At 38.5% G+C, this 16,266-nt stretch overlaps 1 protein-coding gene across 2 annotated transcripts; it reads right to left on the minus strand.

Moving 5' to 3' along the window:
- Nucleotides 1-5,831: 5,831 nt before the first annotated feature.
- Nucleotides 5,832-11,811, minus strand: LOC109092923 (G-protein coupled receptor 12-like). 2 transcript variants are annotated; one of them, XM_042726889.1, is made up of 3 exons: nucleotides 11,467-11,811; nucleotides 10,958-11,012; nucleotides 5,832-10,632 (listed from the first exon to the last, which is right to left on the minus strand). In XM_042726889.1, exon 3 carries the CDS (start codon nucleotides 10,628-10,630, stop codon nucleotides 9,632-9,634), a length of 999 nt encoding a protein of 332 aa, XP_042582823.1. In that variant the 5' UTR covers nucleotides 10,631-10,632; nucleotides 10,958-11,012; nucleotides 11,467-11,811; the 3' UTR covers nucleotides 5,832-9,631. The 2 variants fall into 2 exon arrangements, with proteins under 2 accessions (XP_042582823.1, XP_042582822.1); XM_042726888.1 differs by lacking the exon at nucleotides 10,958-11,012.
- Between the last annotated feature and the right edge of the window lie 4,455 nt (nucleotides 11,812-16,266).

A 16,266-nucleotide genomic window follows, 5' to 3' on the forward strand; every position in this document is an offset into this window, starting at 1 on the left:
TTTTTTTTTTGTTTTTTTTTTAAAGGTCTGCGTAACTACAAAGTCTCAAAGAGACAGAACCAGAAACTTTTAAATTTTAGATTGTACATCTTAAATTGAAGCCTTGACAGTGAAGTTTAAATGAGAGTTTTGACCCCATAGAACAATGTCCGTTAGAGATCGGCTCCTCTACGCAGCGGGCTTAAGTCTACTGCCTGACACTATTCATCACATACTCTGAATGTGGTGGTCCTGCCATCTGTCCTCTCTCCTGCACTCTTTCTCTCTCTCACTAACCTTAGAATATGACCTCATAATTCTTAGAACATGCAATGTTAAATTTAGTCCTACTCGCCCAGGACTACAACTTGAAGGACAGAGAATATAGATGTAAATGTATTTAAGGCTTAAAAAAAAATTATATTCAAGCCCAAAGAAACGGCTGCGTTTTAACCTCTTGAATGCATGTTTACCAAGTATCAAGCAGATAGCAAACCAGTTGAAATTAACATTGTAAGTCTAAAAAGCAATATTCTTGAGCGATTTGCACCGATAGAGCACAAGCACACATTAGATGTTTATTTAGATTTTCATTTGTTGATTAAAATGTATAAAAGTTATTCATGTTTGCATTCCAATATCCCAACTCATTGAATAGCATGGATAGACAATCTGAATCGGAAAACTTTATCAAGGGTGTGTAAGATGTATTCAAATTCTGTTGGGGATATATCATTTGTGTATCTTAAAAAATGCAGAGGCTTGGTGGTGATGCTTTACGTTCGTTATTGGTGATGCTATTTCCCCAGATGTAACTAATTTAAATAATTTAACCCATTTTAATGGATTGGAGTCATTTTTCATTTGCTTTCTTGGCTTCAAGTAAAAAGACTTGTTACTATACTGGTGCATTCTGAATCCACTAATGCATAAACACAAATTGTGATTGCTGCTACTTGTAGACAGTTACTGGTAGTGCAACTACAAAAGACAACAGAAATGGGCTCTTATTCGTCTATAGCCTCATTAAACACAATACTTTAATGTTTTGAGGTACAAGTGGTGCTGTGGTAGTAATTATGGATTGTATATCTTTAATTGTGTCAGAATCAGTTTCTTTATGTTGTTGTTTTTTTCCTCTTGGTCTCTTCAGGGATGGAAAAAATCCTAGTTTTCTGTGTCTTTTCAAATGAATACAATGCCTGGCCATCGGTCCCCTAAAGGATCAAACTATTCGCTTGTCAGTCATCTCACTATAACCACAGTAGATGTCACTGCATTGTTACCAAGGCAACAAACACAGCATAATTTAAGCAGGCAACAATGAAGACAGCTGTGCTCTTACCTGTTTGACCTGGTAATGTGTACCATAAAATAAATAGAAATTAACAGTGTGCTCTGTAAGAACAGCTGGTTTGCATTTTTGGTTTTTAGTTTTGTTTGCTAGTGTTTCAATTTTATATCACCTTGCCCTCTGAGGCATTTGAAATGCTATATATGCTAATTTGTACAGAATAAGAGCACGTCAGTATTTCAGCTTTTATTTTCTATTTCTTTGCTTAAATGTGTCACTCACTGCACAAATAGTGAGGCTTCGAGTTAACCTCTCCCAACGTAACAGCTATCATGAGCTGTGTGTTTAAGCTGTGTTTTGTATGTAAAGATTGAAGTCTTTTGTGTTTTAAACAATGTGATGTATAGAACTTTGTTAAAATGGCAGAACTTTGATTTATATAGTTAAGAAACAGTATGAAAATTAATGTATCAAAAAAAACAAAAAAAAAAAACAATGTAATGTAGGCAAGTGCTGCATGCATGTATGGACTGCCATTAAAGTGCTTCTTAAAACATTCCTCAGTGTGGTTTGTGGCAACATTTGGTATTTAAATTTCAATCTGTTTTTAAATGATTTAATAGCATGTACTAAAGTTGAATCAGTAATATCTAAAGGTACCTTGGATTTTTGTGATTTAATGATTTGTTGCTTTGTTTACATAATTAAAACATTTTCAGGTTTTCTATGATCGAAGGAAGCCTCTTGTAATCATGGAAAGCCTGGACTTTTTTTTTTTTTTTTTTAAACTGTGGTTACCAGAAATTACTACTAATACTAATAATAATAATAATAATAAAAAAATTTAATTCGGAAATTTCTGATTTCTAAAATATGCAATCTGTTTCCACCATACATTGCATTCAAATTGCAGGGTATTTACTTACATTTATTTCTTGTTTACATCTGTGCATGTGTAAGAATAATTGACAACTATTTATTCATGGATTGGTGCCCATACCAAAATAAAAATCTACTCCAGCAATGTTTTTGAAATTTAAATGAAAACCATGATGTAACCACGACTTGAGGTAATCACAATCAACTAGCAAAGTGTGTGGGAAACATATTTTAATTCTGCAAGTATCAAGTACCTTTTCTTGTATTACATAACCATTACCTTCACTTTAATCTCACTGCCTGTCCATCCCTTCCTTAAACTTTGTCTCCATTGAGTTATGGATTGTATCCTTCAGTTTAGTCCTATCATTTTACACATGCTAGATCACATTACTTCAGAGGCAGGCAGTGCTTGAGAAGCCTCCTTTTTTCTCAGAATTGACTTTACCTTCTCCATCACTTTCCCTCAATTCATTTTTTTTACTATTAAGCTTTGTCATCCCACCTAAATTGGCAGAGAACTGAGGGTGATCGGGGACTTGTTCACCTGATCTTAACTTTGAGGAAGGGCAGACGTGCCTCCGTCACAGTCGTGACTTACAGCAGGAATGATCAGCTGTGTGAATCTGTGACGCATCTCCCTCCTGTTTCACTGCCCTCATTGTCTCCTAAAGCTTTTTGTAGAGCTGCCAAATTGATTTTTTAAAGTGAGCCTGTGTGCTGGAAAATGTTTTAAATCTCCACAGGGACGTAGGGAATGGTTACTAGTGAGTTCTCAGAAAATGGTTTAGTAGGGCTTCGTTCCTGTTTAAGTTTGTTTGTGTGCATGTCTAATGGAGAAGGAGACCATTTAGAAGGAGCGAAGGGAGACTCACTATGATTCAGGGAGGATTACAGGGCAAAACCGTAACAGATGAGCTTGTAGTCATGCTCCAGATGCACTAGCTGGCAGTCAAGAGTGTTGTTAATCTGTTTTGTTTGGTGGCTCGTTTGTCTTGCTGTTTTTATTGTCTTCGTTACAGTTCCTTGAACGTGTAATAATAACAATGTATAAGAAGAGGTTATGTTGTGTGATGCGTTCTATATGTTTGTGTCCTGGAGCAGTTCTGGTGGTGACTGTCTCAGTAGTGCTGTAGTGTGACTCAGTGCTGTTGAGGCGGTGATACTGTCACTTCTCACTTTCTGTCCGCATGCGTGGGCGCGCGCGCCCGGTGACTCATCCCTGCTTTTCACCGTGTGCGTGTTCGTGAGCGAATGAGTGAATGAGTAGGCAGGTTATGTGGGTAAACCTTACTGTCCTGCCTCTACGCGCATTCATTCGTTGTGATTCATCCAAATTACCGGCAGGATGCGCAATTTCTCACTTATTAGTCTACTGTTGAAGAGTGGGTGAGTTCATTCTTTTCGGGACATCAATTTCAGTGTTTTCCTTATGTCTAATAAGCAGATGAACTCCATTAACCACTGTCCACCAACCTTTTATTTCTCTCCCTTGTGTGCGTGTATCAGTTTGAGACAACACTGGCAAGAGTTAACATTGTTGCAGAGGGAAGTGTCGTGTTTTTACCTCCGGATGGATTTGTTTAGCCTTTTATCCTGTTTAACCCTTTAACTCTCAATGGACAGCACTTTTCTTTTGTGCTTTTTAACAGTTTTTGTCGTTTAGTGCCACTCAGTTCGCAATAAACGAATATTTGATGCTGCCAAGTCAATTAATCACACTCTGATGCATTTTTGACAAAATCATCTTTTAATTATTAATAATATTTTAAAATGAATCAAAATAAATATTTTAATTATTAAATATCACATATGCATGTTCATGGATGTCTGACGTTGGTTATGGCCACATGACATGCAGGTAAACAAATTATATATATATGGTCGCGGTAAATTTTGCCAGGTATGACATTTTCCTGGATCAACATTTCAGTCCAAAAATACAGACTTAGCCCAATCCCTAAACCTAACCTTACACATAATTTATTCCTAAAATCAGAGGGAAATGATAGCTGATTAACAAGGCTGTGGATGCACCTAATCCTGATTTTAAGCCTAAAACTGACATATCCTGAAAAGTTAACTCTCAATTCTGATTGGTTGATTGGAATGATGTTGTATTTGGTCAAATCACGCTTACCATATATATATATATATATATATATATATATATATATATATATATATATATATATATATATATATATAATATATATATATATATATATATATATATATATATATTAGCGTTTCATTAAAAACTCATAAACCCCCTGCAGTTCCTTCACAAACCCAGTTTGGGAAACTATGATGTAATCTGTTTAATGCACTTCATGTTGTTAATAACAATGAATAGAAACCTCAAATTTTTATCAATTTGGTACAAGCTTATCCTATTTAAATCAATGTGATAAATGAATGAGTTAGGTCAAAAGTAATCTAAAAGTAGTCTGATTATATTACCTAAAATGTGTAATGTAACGAATTACGTTGCTAACTACAATTTTTGTCATGTAATTTGGAATCAGTAACGGATTACAATTTGTAAAAAATCTACCCACATTTGCTAGTAGTAGCCCTAGTATTTGTTTGTAATTAATATACAGTTTTACTTGTTACAGTTATTCTTATTATAATCTTTATATCTTAATATAATAAACTTTTGGAAGCTTCCAACAAATTCAGTGTTAATATGGAATTTCAGGTATTAACATGTAATGCATATAATTAATTTAAAGTTTTCCTGAAGTATCTTACAGCAAATCAATATGTATAATTATGTGGATATTTTACGTTGTTAGAAATTATCTATAGGCTTCAACCATAAAGAAACTACATTTCATTGATGATAATTGATTGCTAGAGAACGGGTTATAATGTCACAATCATCAGTGAAGGTAGGCTACACATTAATTAAATGAAAAGATCGGTTGTGCTTTATATTAAGGTGTTCTTGTTGCAGTGTAATTATACATTTAAGTACTAAGTAATATTAATTAACTAGCCCTACATCTGCTAACTATATAGTTAGGGTTAGGATTAGGGTTTGTTTTAGGCTAACTTGCATGTAATTATGCATAATTTATTGTTATTACAGTAGTAAGTACATGTAACCAAACATGTAACAAGGACACCTTAAAATAAAGTGTCACCAAAAGATCAATAAAAGTTCACATTCTTTATTAAAAATAGGCTATAATAAAACTGTTTTTGTTGTAACACATATTTAGCGTTGTGACTATATGTAGCCATCACTTAAATTGAAAAAAAAATAATAATTTGACAGAGATTCTACAATACTGAAGTGTTTTTGAGGAGTCCCCCTATTAATTTATTGATTTTATAGAAGTGAACATAACTTAGTAGTACATTATTTCTGCTAAAACGATAATATTTTTTTTTTACAGCAGGCGCTTCGATCACCCTTTCAAAAAGGCGTGAATTGCCCATCACCTAACAGCGTGGGCTCGACAAGATCTCTGGCGCTCAGATCCCACACTCACCGTGATCCTGACAGCGTGCGTTACATAAAACTGAACGGCTCAATAATTCATACCCAGGCCTTTTAGAGCTGAGCCGCCTTCAAACGATGACCTGTACCGGTTTGAGTCTGTCCTTCCCCCTCACACACACACACACACACACACACAAAACACCAAACAACCATAGACCGTGATTAGGTTTGCTGAATTTTATTTGACAAAGTATTCTCCTCGTGGTGTTGTTGTTTTTTTCTTCTCACTCACTCACTCTCTTTTTGTCTCAGTATTGTCATATTTACAGTAATAAAAAATAAATCATTTTTTAGGAAGGATTACATTCCACACTTACATTGCAACGTGTAGCATGTACCTTTCATAAAGTGCATCGTACTTGTCAGATTTCAGTTCACAATACAAAGAGAAACAAACAAAGCAAGAAAATTATCAACAACAATTACATCACAGTATCAGAGCACCCATCCACATCTCTGACCGCTTGCTAATAAGGGCCACGTAATTGTGCTGACAGTTTACCTACACAAAAACATTCCTTTAGCTCTATAGATTGCAAAAGTGATTGTAGATCATAGTGAGACTTTATCTGTAATGCACAGAGATTTGGATTTCAGAGAATGAGCTACATTTGGGTGCAGTGGTTACATAACCCCAGAGGCTCTTCTAAAGGCTTGTCTCTCTCCCCTCCCTTATTTTAGGAAGGCGTCTTCTCGCTCTATTGTAGCTGTAGATGGGAGACACAGAGCTCGGCTTAATGGCCCAGAAAACGGATTTCAAGTACCCTAGATAAATGTAACATTTCATGCTCTTCAAGGTTATTTTTAGCAGGGCCTGATTTAGTGGTAATAGAGCTTCCATGTGGTTAGGTGCCGTCATTCAGACGACCTCTCTCCATTTACGTACGCCAGCGCTGACGTCACAACAGAAGACTAAGGTACGCTGGTCTCACGATAGATTTTTCTTCTTTGTAACTCTCAAAAAGAAGCCTCCATCGCCTGTACTGTAGCTCCAGAGGAATGCAGTCATCTTATATTTTGTCCACTTCTGACTGGAGATATGTGAAATTCTAGATGGCTGGCTGCCTGGCATACTTCAATTCTGTGATGATATCTGTGGTGTTAGTAATTAGATAGGTCACTTTTGAGCATGAGGCTGGGGGTGGGCCATCTGTCTGTAGTCTGGCACACAAAAGGGCTGTCCCAGTCCAACAGAACGCTAAAGAGAGGACTGCATTGCTCTGCCGTTAGCTGTAGTGGGCACCAGTGTCCAAGAGAGAGGGTGGAATCCAGCCATTCCCTTGGCGTAGAACGTGCGCACCACCTGGTTCTCTGGCTCTATTTTTGAGCTTTAACTTTTAGAACCAACTGTTCAAACTAGCCGCTACTAAACAAATTATATGCCATCTATGTTTAGTAGTCAAGCTGCCTAGATGTCGACTATCTGGACACCAGTCTGTGCCTCGACCGCTGCAAATTTGAAGGTGAACGGTGCTGTCGACACAGTCAGGTGATGTTACAAATCATAATCTTTGTTTTTACTGATCTGATAAATGCATGAAATCAATAAGACACTAGTAAGTGAAATTATGGCACTTTCTGCCTTGCCAACACTTTTTTGATCGTTTGTTTTTTGTTTCTGTTTTTTTTTTTTTTTTTTTTGCTTTTTCTAGGAAACCATCGATAAGAATACAGGTACAGAACACACACATATACACGCACACACACCAAAACGACATCATAAAACTCATGCCCTGATGTGTATAAAAATATACGTTTTCATACAGCATTGCATAAGAAAAATAACTGCTGCACCCCTGAACGAACTGAATCTATGGCATCCCATTGAGTACACTGTAGTGAAGATACATTACATAACGGTAGAGATTTGCTGAAAAACACTGATATTTGCCAACTGTTGTGTATTATGTGGGGTGGGTTATTTTTTATAAGTGGGCACAGTGTGACTGGTCACTGAACCCCACTCCTGACATAAGTGAGTGGTATATAAACAAATGGTTCTCTCGCTTTCACACACACAACCACAAACAATCAGGCATATCACACAATCGTGCAGAAAAAAAAAACACTGGAGAATTGTTCCAAAGTGTCCAGACTGTGAAATAACTCCAGGTAAAAGTCCATCAGGTTTCGTACAGGTCACTAAGAGTATTGAAGTTAGTTAGAGGGCACCTGGATGGGCTCTCAAGGCCAACTTTGAATACTTGTACTACAATGTGAAAGCACATCTTAGAAAACAGTACAATTGATTTAAAGAGTTGAAACACCCTGGTCTCACCTATTCTCATTCTGTTTTTTAATCATGTTCAAGTCCGGAAGTAAAATTAGCTCTGTCAATGGCCTCATTGTGATTGTAGCTCTATCAATGAACGGTACGCGTTAATTCATTATTGCAAAAGAGAAAAGGTAAGGCCTAAATTAAGATATTTTGCTGCAAATGAGGGGTCGTCAAAGAACAGCTGTGACATTCATACCCCCCTCGAAAACACAAGGCTTTGTTACGGTCAAGCTTAACAAATATCTATGCATATAAAATATTATGACAACTATTCTTTTAGCTTTTACTGATGTTTCTTTTGCGCCATTTGGAAAAAGGCATAGTGTTTCTCGGTTTTGTCCTTTGTGTTTCTTATGTATGTGTGTGTGTGTGTGTGTGTGTTAGGTTTTTTTTTTTTTTTTTTTTTTTTTTTTTTTTTTGGTTGTTAGCATAGTATAAATCCAATTCGGCTGATTTAATGTTGTGTTTTTAAATCTTACATGCTATTTCAAGGTCCTTTTGGCTAAATCTTAACTGAAGTCCCTTCTGTCCCATTTTGGCCTAGTTATCTGATCTTTTAATAGGCCTTCATGCAGATCTATTTACACACAAGCCTGCCCCTAACATTGATCCTTGATCTGATGGACTAATTGTACATTCTACACACTCAATTATATCTGATAATCACCGGGATCATTTTTCTGTACAAACCCAGGAGCACTTGTCTTATTTAAGCGTTCATGTCTCAGTTGGTCTTACGCAAAATTGCCTTGAAAGATGCTGCCTGATGTCGAAATTAAAGCGTTGTGGCTGACACCTCATTTCGCACTCAGACCTTCATTAACCCTGCCATTTTGCACCAACACCAAGACGTGTGCTTAATGGATTCCAGAGACCAAAAATGTGTGAAAATATGATTTGCCTTACAGCTTCGTGGCAGGAGATATTTCAATGTCATTAGGGACGTTAGACAATAAACAAGTTCAGCATGTCTAAACAAATTGGCTTTTCTCCTGGTTTTTTAAATTTATGAAATTTCACCGCCAATGATGTGTAGCAACAAATAATCACATTAAAATGAAAAGAGGTAATTTTTTTCCATGCACCATAATTTCAGTTTCTAAAAAAAGTGATTTGATAAAATTGGCTGTAAAGCGACAAATGCCAGAAGCGCTATAAATTTTGCTCACAGGACCGTGTTTTCTCTCTGTCATTCATACATTTTTAAGCGAACACAGATTTAAGTGTTGGAAGTGGGGAGTAGGGAATAGCTTCATTGTACCTGCCGCTGTCCGTGGTGCTGAAAGAACTCCATATAGCATGAACATGTAGTCGAAAGCTGTCTACCGTTTACAGTTTTCTTTACACGTATCAGGTCAGTTTTGTAATGTATTTCACTGTTAATGGTGTTTTCTTTTCTTTTTTTTTAGATAAATAGTATATGTGTCACTGGGCCTGTAGTGCATATCTCAGAATATCTGGATTATTCTGATCATGTTCAATTTGAACGGTCTCACATCTGGTATAATTTGAAATTTTGTGCATAGAGGTCTACTATGCATTAAAGACATCTAATTATACATAGCAGGTTGACCTCTTGGATCGCAACACCTACTGCACAACCAGCAACATTTGACTGGGATCCCACCAAGGGAGGACATCATATCATTAACACTGATACAGTACAAACTAATTATGTGAGTCTGACCTATACATCGCTCGATGTCCTTGGCCGCAAGGAGAAGTTGGACGGCACGCATCCGCAGCAGGCTAGCCACAGAGATTTCTGGATGTCTGGATTTCTGTAAGCGTATATGATTGGGTTTATGACCGAGTTGCATGTCGCCGGCAGCACTGTTGCATACGTGTAGATCATCGGGTAGCTAGAGTCTGCCACAATTGAATACATTGCGAAGGGCATCCAACATGCGGCAAAGGTGCAGAGGATGACGGAGAGCGTGGATACACCTTTTGTGGTGGAAATGGCCATGAACTGGTGCTGGACAGCAATTTGCTGCGCATGGCGGAAGGCAATCTTACAGATCTGTAGGTAAAGCTGCATCATGAGGGCAAACACCAGCAAGAACGTCACAGCGAGAACCACGGCATTGTTCTTGGTGACCGGCCGGCAGATACTGCAGCTGGCCTCATCTCGGAGGCAGTTCCAGCCGAGCACTGGCAGTAGGCCCAGGATGATGCACACCAGCCAAATGAGAACCACCATGACATAGGTGAATGTCACCATGCGCTCCGTGTGGTAGGTCAGAGCGTTGTAGAGGGACAAGTAGCGATCCACCGTGATGGCCAGGATGTTGAGCACAGATGCGGAGAACGCAGCGATCAGCAAGCCAACGGAGATCAGAGTTACAAACTCTGAGTTCAGCATATAGATGAAGACGAAGTTGAGAATGAGGCTGAGTCCCGCGAGCAGGTCTGCGAACGCGAGGCTCCCTATGAGAATGAACATGGGGGCTCTCAAGGTGGGCGTGTAGAACAGGATAGCAATTACGATTGCATTCTCGCAGGAGATGAGCGTGCCTGTCACGCACAACGCAATGTCCCACGGGCTAACGGAAAGCGGCCTCAGCTCTGCCGTTCGCACCGGTGATGAGTTCCGCACATCCAGGAGATTCCACGTGTCCGCCGTGGAGAGGGAAGAGGTGTTTTGAAGTTGGTTGCTCATTGCTGCTGCAAGAGAGTGAATCATAGCTGATGGTGGGGGGAGGGAGGTAGGGAGGGGGGTGAAAGAGAGAGAGAGAGAGGGGTGCGGTAGTGAAGATAAGAGAGAATGTGTATGTCAGTGGAAAGGCAGTGGGAATAGCATATCTGTCAAAAGAAACATGCCTTAAAGCCCCCGAACCTGATGAAACAGTCTCTTATTCTTAGGCAGTCAAGAATGAATTTATTAGGCTAAGTAGAATATGTGTTTACAAATTTTCTCATTAGCTAGAATGTTCAGATTTCATCATTACAGCTGGCGAAGTGTTGATTTGCGGTTAATTAGAAACTGAATAGTCCTTCTTAAAGTACTCACTTAAAAATCACGTTTGGAAGCAGCAAAACATTGTAGCAAACTGCATCCAGGCGAGCTGTAAATGTACAATATTTCGCTTAGTTTGCTGCTGGGTATGCATTTCATCGCAAAAAGGCTATTGATCAAGCAGCCGTCCGGACAAAACGCACGCACTTCACTTTGTTTCTATTTTTAGTAATTGTCTAAAAATAAGACGCTCCACCTCAGTGCACGGGTCTCTTATGGAGGCATCGTGTATATGCTTCCAGAATCCACAATGATGCGCTTTCGCCTGACGCCATAGACGCAGACACATTTGGACTCATTCATTCATAAATTTCCACCTCACAGACCTGGCTATATATAAACTTACCAAGAAAAGACTGCAAAGGGCTCGGAGAGGTCAACCCTCCGGCTATTCGTTCAGTTTAATGGTACCCGTTAAAAAACAATCATCGCAATTTAATGACACATTTAACTAAGGCATTTTCTCACAAAAGAAAACACAAGTGCGCATCAGCAGACGGTACCTCAGTGCCATGAAGCTGCAATGCCTTTTTCTCCCTCGAGCTTGCGCGCAGTCCGTGCCTGTCATACGAGAGAGATGGAGGACCCAGAAAGAGACGGAGAACAACATAAAAGAGGAACTAAATTGCCCTTTGTTTCACGTAGTTGAGTAAAACCGTCATCTTTGGCGGGTTAGGTCCAGTGGAAAGGCGAGGTGTTCGTCGGTTAGCATGGCTAATACTGTTGGTAGGACGATAGCTCTGCCTCGCTTGATATTCCCCCCATTGGACCTCACCGATGATTCTCCCCTCTGACGTCAAGAGTCCTCACTACAGTCATGATCGAGTCTGTGAATCAGAAATGCTGTGGACGGAATATTAATAATACAACGCTTTTAGACAACACGAATCCAACTATAAGGTAGAAGAGACGCGCGTCTCACTCTATGTGGGTTGCTGGCAGTTGCTGCCGCTTTGCGCAAAAAAGCACGATTCTTTCTTTTCTTCTCTTCTCTTCGAGATTACCGACTACACCAAACTGTCCGACTCGTCACTTGTTTTAGATATCCCAATAAATCTACTTTGCGCGTCTCTATTGTTACATCTCGGGTCTCCCTCTTATGACTTCAATGTGTCTTTTACGTGATATTGCGCAACATAAGCACCCAAAATCCTAGAAAAAAATGGAATCGTGATAAATATATAATAACTCGAAGCAGATGTCTAAAGTCCCCTTTATTTTTTGTTTTTAAGACTGGTTGTAGTGGTGAAAGGTGTGAGTGTGTTTCATTCAAGAGCTGGATCAGTGTTCAGTGGTGCGTGCGTCTCCCACTGAGGACACTGTCAAATACTCCAACAGCAGATGTCTTTACAAGGCTGTTTATTTTTAGTAAGTCACATTTCCTTGAATTGCTAGCAAATACTGGCAGATGATCATGAGAATTAGATTTGTAGCAGTAAATGGCATACAGGTTTTACCTGCTGTGACACTTGGGGGCTGTTCTGATACCTCTCACAAAAACCTGTGCACAATGTGCAAAACAAGAACTGGACAAGGAACTGTACAGGTTTCAAACGAACAATGCACTGAAATTGGGTTTTGTTTGTGTGCTGAAAATAGAGACACACAGAGAGAGAAGGGAGGGCACTGAACTGTTTAAAGGAATGCTGTTTTTTTTTCATTGCATTTTCCCTGACAGACAATCTTATGAATAAGTAGCCGTGATCAGAATTACAATAAGTCTCAATGTTGGTTGAGCATTGGCCCTGCAATGGCTATTCATTGATGGGAGCTCCCACCAATCACCTTCACTCTCACTCTCCCATTCATCTTCTCTGCGCAGCATTGTGGGTAAGCTATTACATCATCACTCTCTCATACCTTTCTCACAAGTATGCCTGCATTGTTACAACAATAATCTCCAACACATTCCTGCATTATCACATGCATGTGTCTGCACATGTTTATGTCCGTGATGCACAATGGCATTTGGAAATGTGAGTCACTGCACACTCACCTAGTTGTGAGCTAAACATACACAGACCTATTTATTAAAATCCACTTATTTAAATGAACTTATTACCACAGAGTTGTGTCCTAGTATGTTTCTTAGCTCTGTTGATCTTTGTGTGTATTATGTGTAAGCAACACTATAGCCAAGATCCATTCGCTTTCTGTTAGACCATCTAAATGAACAAGTGCATGTCAATCAGGTGCTTAAGTTGTCCTGAGATGCTGTATTGATGATTAAATAAATGCATTGCATTTCCTCCATTCAGCTGAGAAGACTATTACTGAACTCACGTCGACCGCGCGGCGCAAAAACCTGCTGACGCTTCCCAAATGCTGGAACTCACTCGTCAGCAGATGCTGTAGCATTGTGTGCATGAGTATGTGTGTGCATGTGACTGCCTCATCAAATGTATTTATCTGCTGTGAGCAAGCCAGTGTGCTTCTATTCACTGTCTGTTTGACAGCAGCAGCTTAAACACTCTCAGTATGAAGTTTTTATTTACTGTGATTTTCTCAGTCGCAGCCCTCTCCAATTTAAAACTTGTTTTCAGTCTCCAGCGAGAGCGGCTCTTTAATGCAGCACTCTGCTTCTTTCAGGCTTCTTTCTGCTGCCTTTCTAAATGACACTGCTGTGTGTCTTTTGAGTGGGTGGAGCAAACTACACCACAAAGTAAAAAAAAAATGGTACAATTGTTGAGGTTTACACATTTTGAAGGCAAATGTGCAGTACTCATGCTCTAGGATTTAATGCTCAAAATTAGTGAGAATCATTTTAGCATAGTCAGAGGCTCCTGTGCCAGCTGGATTTGTGTGAAGTGCTGTGATAAATGTGGCCTATTATGACATTTAGTAGTCTCCAACAAATCTGTGAAGATTCACCCAGGGGAAGTAGTGTATATTGTGATGAAGAAAATGCAAAAATATAACATTTTTGCAAACACCAATACTTAGTTGAACTAACTTTCAATATTGAAATTAACAAATATTTCTAAAATAAATAAAGTATTTGTTAAATTGTATTTTATTTTCAGTGAAATAAGAACAGGTCAATATATACAAAGTATTACTTTCCTAAAAAAAAAAAAGTAATGTTACCTTAAAATATATTAAGCTAATGTAATGGTTTTGATGTAGTTAGCGATTTCCAGATTTAGGCTGTTTGGTATTTGCTGTTTCTGTTTTATTATTACACTGTGCTAAACAATGGCACTATCAGATTCTAATAATCAGAATTATTAGTTTGGAGTCTGTGATGCAAAACTACTGATGGCTGATTAGTAGAAAGTTCACTGACTGTGAAATGTCATAATTTATCTTAGTTGCTACAAAATGCTGCAGTTTAGAGGTTTATAATGGTGTATTGAGTGAATAATAGCGGTTAATTGTAGTTCATATTGATTTATAGATGAGTTATGGAGCAAGCCTGGGGGAAATTTGTCTAAAACGTCACATGCAAGAAAGGTAAAAAGCAAGCTGGAGCCGTTTCCGCTTCAGAAGGTGATAGTCTGCTAGATAGAGGCTCAACCTTTTGTCCCTCCTAATTTCTCCTAGTATCCCTTTAACTTCACTTTTCTGTCATCTCCATGTGTCAAACTATACTCGTTTCCTGTTTCATAGAAAAGCGTGAGTGTGGCAGACAGGCTGAGAGCAAGGGTGTGGATTTAATTTAATTTCACGTTAAGAGAAAAAACCTCAACCTCAAGGATGATTTACATGCTTGACCTCAAACAAGTTTTATCTAGTCTATACTGTGGAGTGACTTGGTTCTATGGATCACCTTGGATTTTGAGATGCGGAGGCAGATGAACACAAGCCTGTAGGATGGGGTTAAGGCAGACTAAATGATTGGAGAAGTCCTGCATATGTCACAAAGAGAAGTCTGTCATTTTTACCAGAAGGTCTAGTTATGATATTTTGAGGTCAACAGAAGCAGCAATTATGGGCTCCAAGAAAAAAAGAAAATGGAACATGCATGGATGAATTGTTCACAAAAAGATCTATAATATGCATTGTAGTACATACACACACACACACACACACACACACATAACTTGTGTGTGTGAGTGATGACTACATTAATTTCTGCCTTAAGCTGGAGCTGGTGATACCAAGGATCTAACTGGGTCAGTTTTTTCCATCTAATAATGGCAGTATTATAGCTATAGGCACAACTTGCTGTTTATCTCTCTGCTTCTTTCTTTTTCTGTCCGATCTCTCTCTCGCTATTGTCAAGATCTCTTCTTCACTTGATGGGGGATTAACTTGTGCCCAGTAGGGGTCTGGCTGGCTTGTGTGAGTAGCAGGTGCCCATGTGTGAAGAGTAATCCCAAAGGGGGTCAGAGACAAGTGCTAGCATCCACTCAGGAAAGAGTTTTCTGTAGTTTTCACCCAAAGCTTCTCTGACTGATGAGAACATGTCATTTCATATTAGCCCTAAGAGGGAGACAGCAGGGGTTCGGGCATTTGTGTATTTATGGAATGTGTGAAGATGAGAGAGGAAAGCAGGAGCTGTGTGAAGATACCAGGTCAGATGAGGCAAAGGCCAGCCAGAAAGAAGATAGTAGGGAGTAGCATATATATTTGGATTATACAAAATGATCCGAATCAGTCATCATGATGTTGTCCTATCATGTTTGGATTCTTGCAATGAAATGGGGAAGGTTTCACCTTACAGTATTTACAGTAAAATATTTTGAAGTGGTTGACTGATGGTGAAAGGAATTCTTTTTTCAATGTTTTTTTTATAAATATTTGTAATTATTTATTAATACCCAAATAATTTTTTTTATTTATTTATTTTATCCAGATAATTTTTTACCATTAAAGTAATACAAATATTTCAAAACTTTATCCATTTTAGCACTATCCATTGACAAGGCGGTATGCATATTTTGGAACTGATTATAGACAAACGGACTTATGTTAATCCATCCTTTGATTTGCTTGGAATAGAACATTTCAGCAACATTCTAATGTGAAATTTGTGCTTCTATTTCTCTCTTTAAAACCCAAAGAATTAAGAATTTTTTCCCTAAATAATTACTTAAAACAGAAGTTACTCAAAACAGAAACTTTGCATTATCCATTGATTGGATTGTCTACATATTTGAAGCTGATTTTGGCAGAATGACATCTGTTATTCTATCAGTACACATTCTGCTGTGAATTTTGTTGTTCTCCCATTTGGAAGTCTGATTGTTTTTCTATTTTCTATTTTGTGCTGCTATTAATTCTCCAAAACAGCTCCAGCTACTACCACTGGAACGATCATCCTTAGCCTCATCTTTATCCTACAATTACTGAAGAAATGG

The sequence above is a fragment of the Cyprinus carpio genome, chromosome B7 (genome assembly GCF_018340385.1).
Source record: "Cyprinus carpio isolate SPL01 chromosome B7, ASM1834038v1, whole genome shotgun sequence".
Taxonomy (NCBI): domain Eukaryota; kingdom Metazoa; phylum Chordata; class Actinopteri; order Cypriniformes; family Cyprinidae; genus Cyprinus; species Cyprinus carpio.

Bases quoted from the DNA above. Each gene is read 5' to 3' on its own strand.
- LOC109092923 (XM_042726888.1), bottom strand. From the start codon at position 10,630: ATGATTCACTCTCTTGCAGCAGCAATGAGCAACCAACTTCAAAACACC.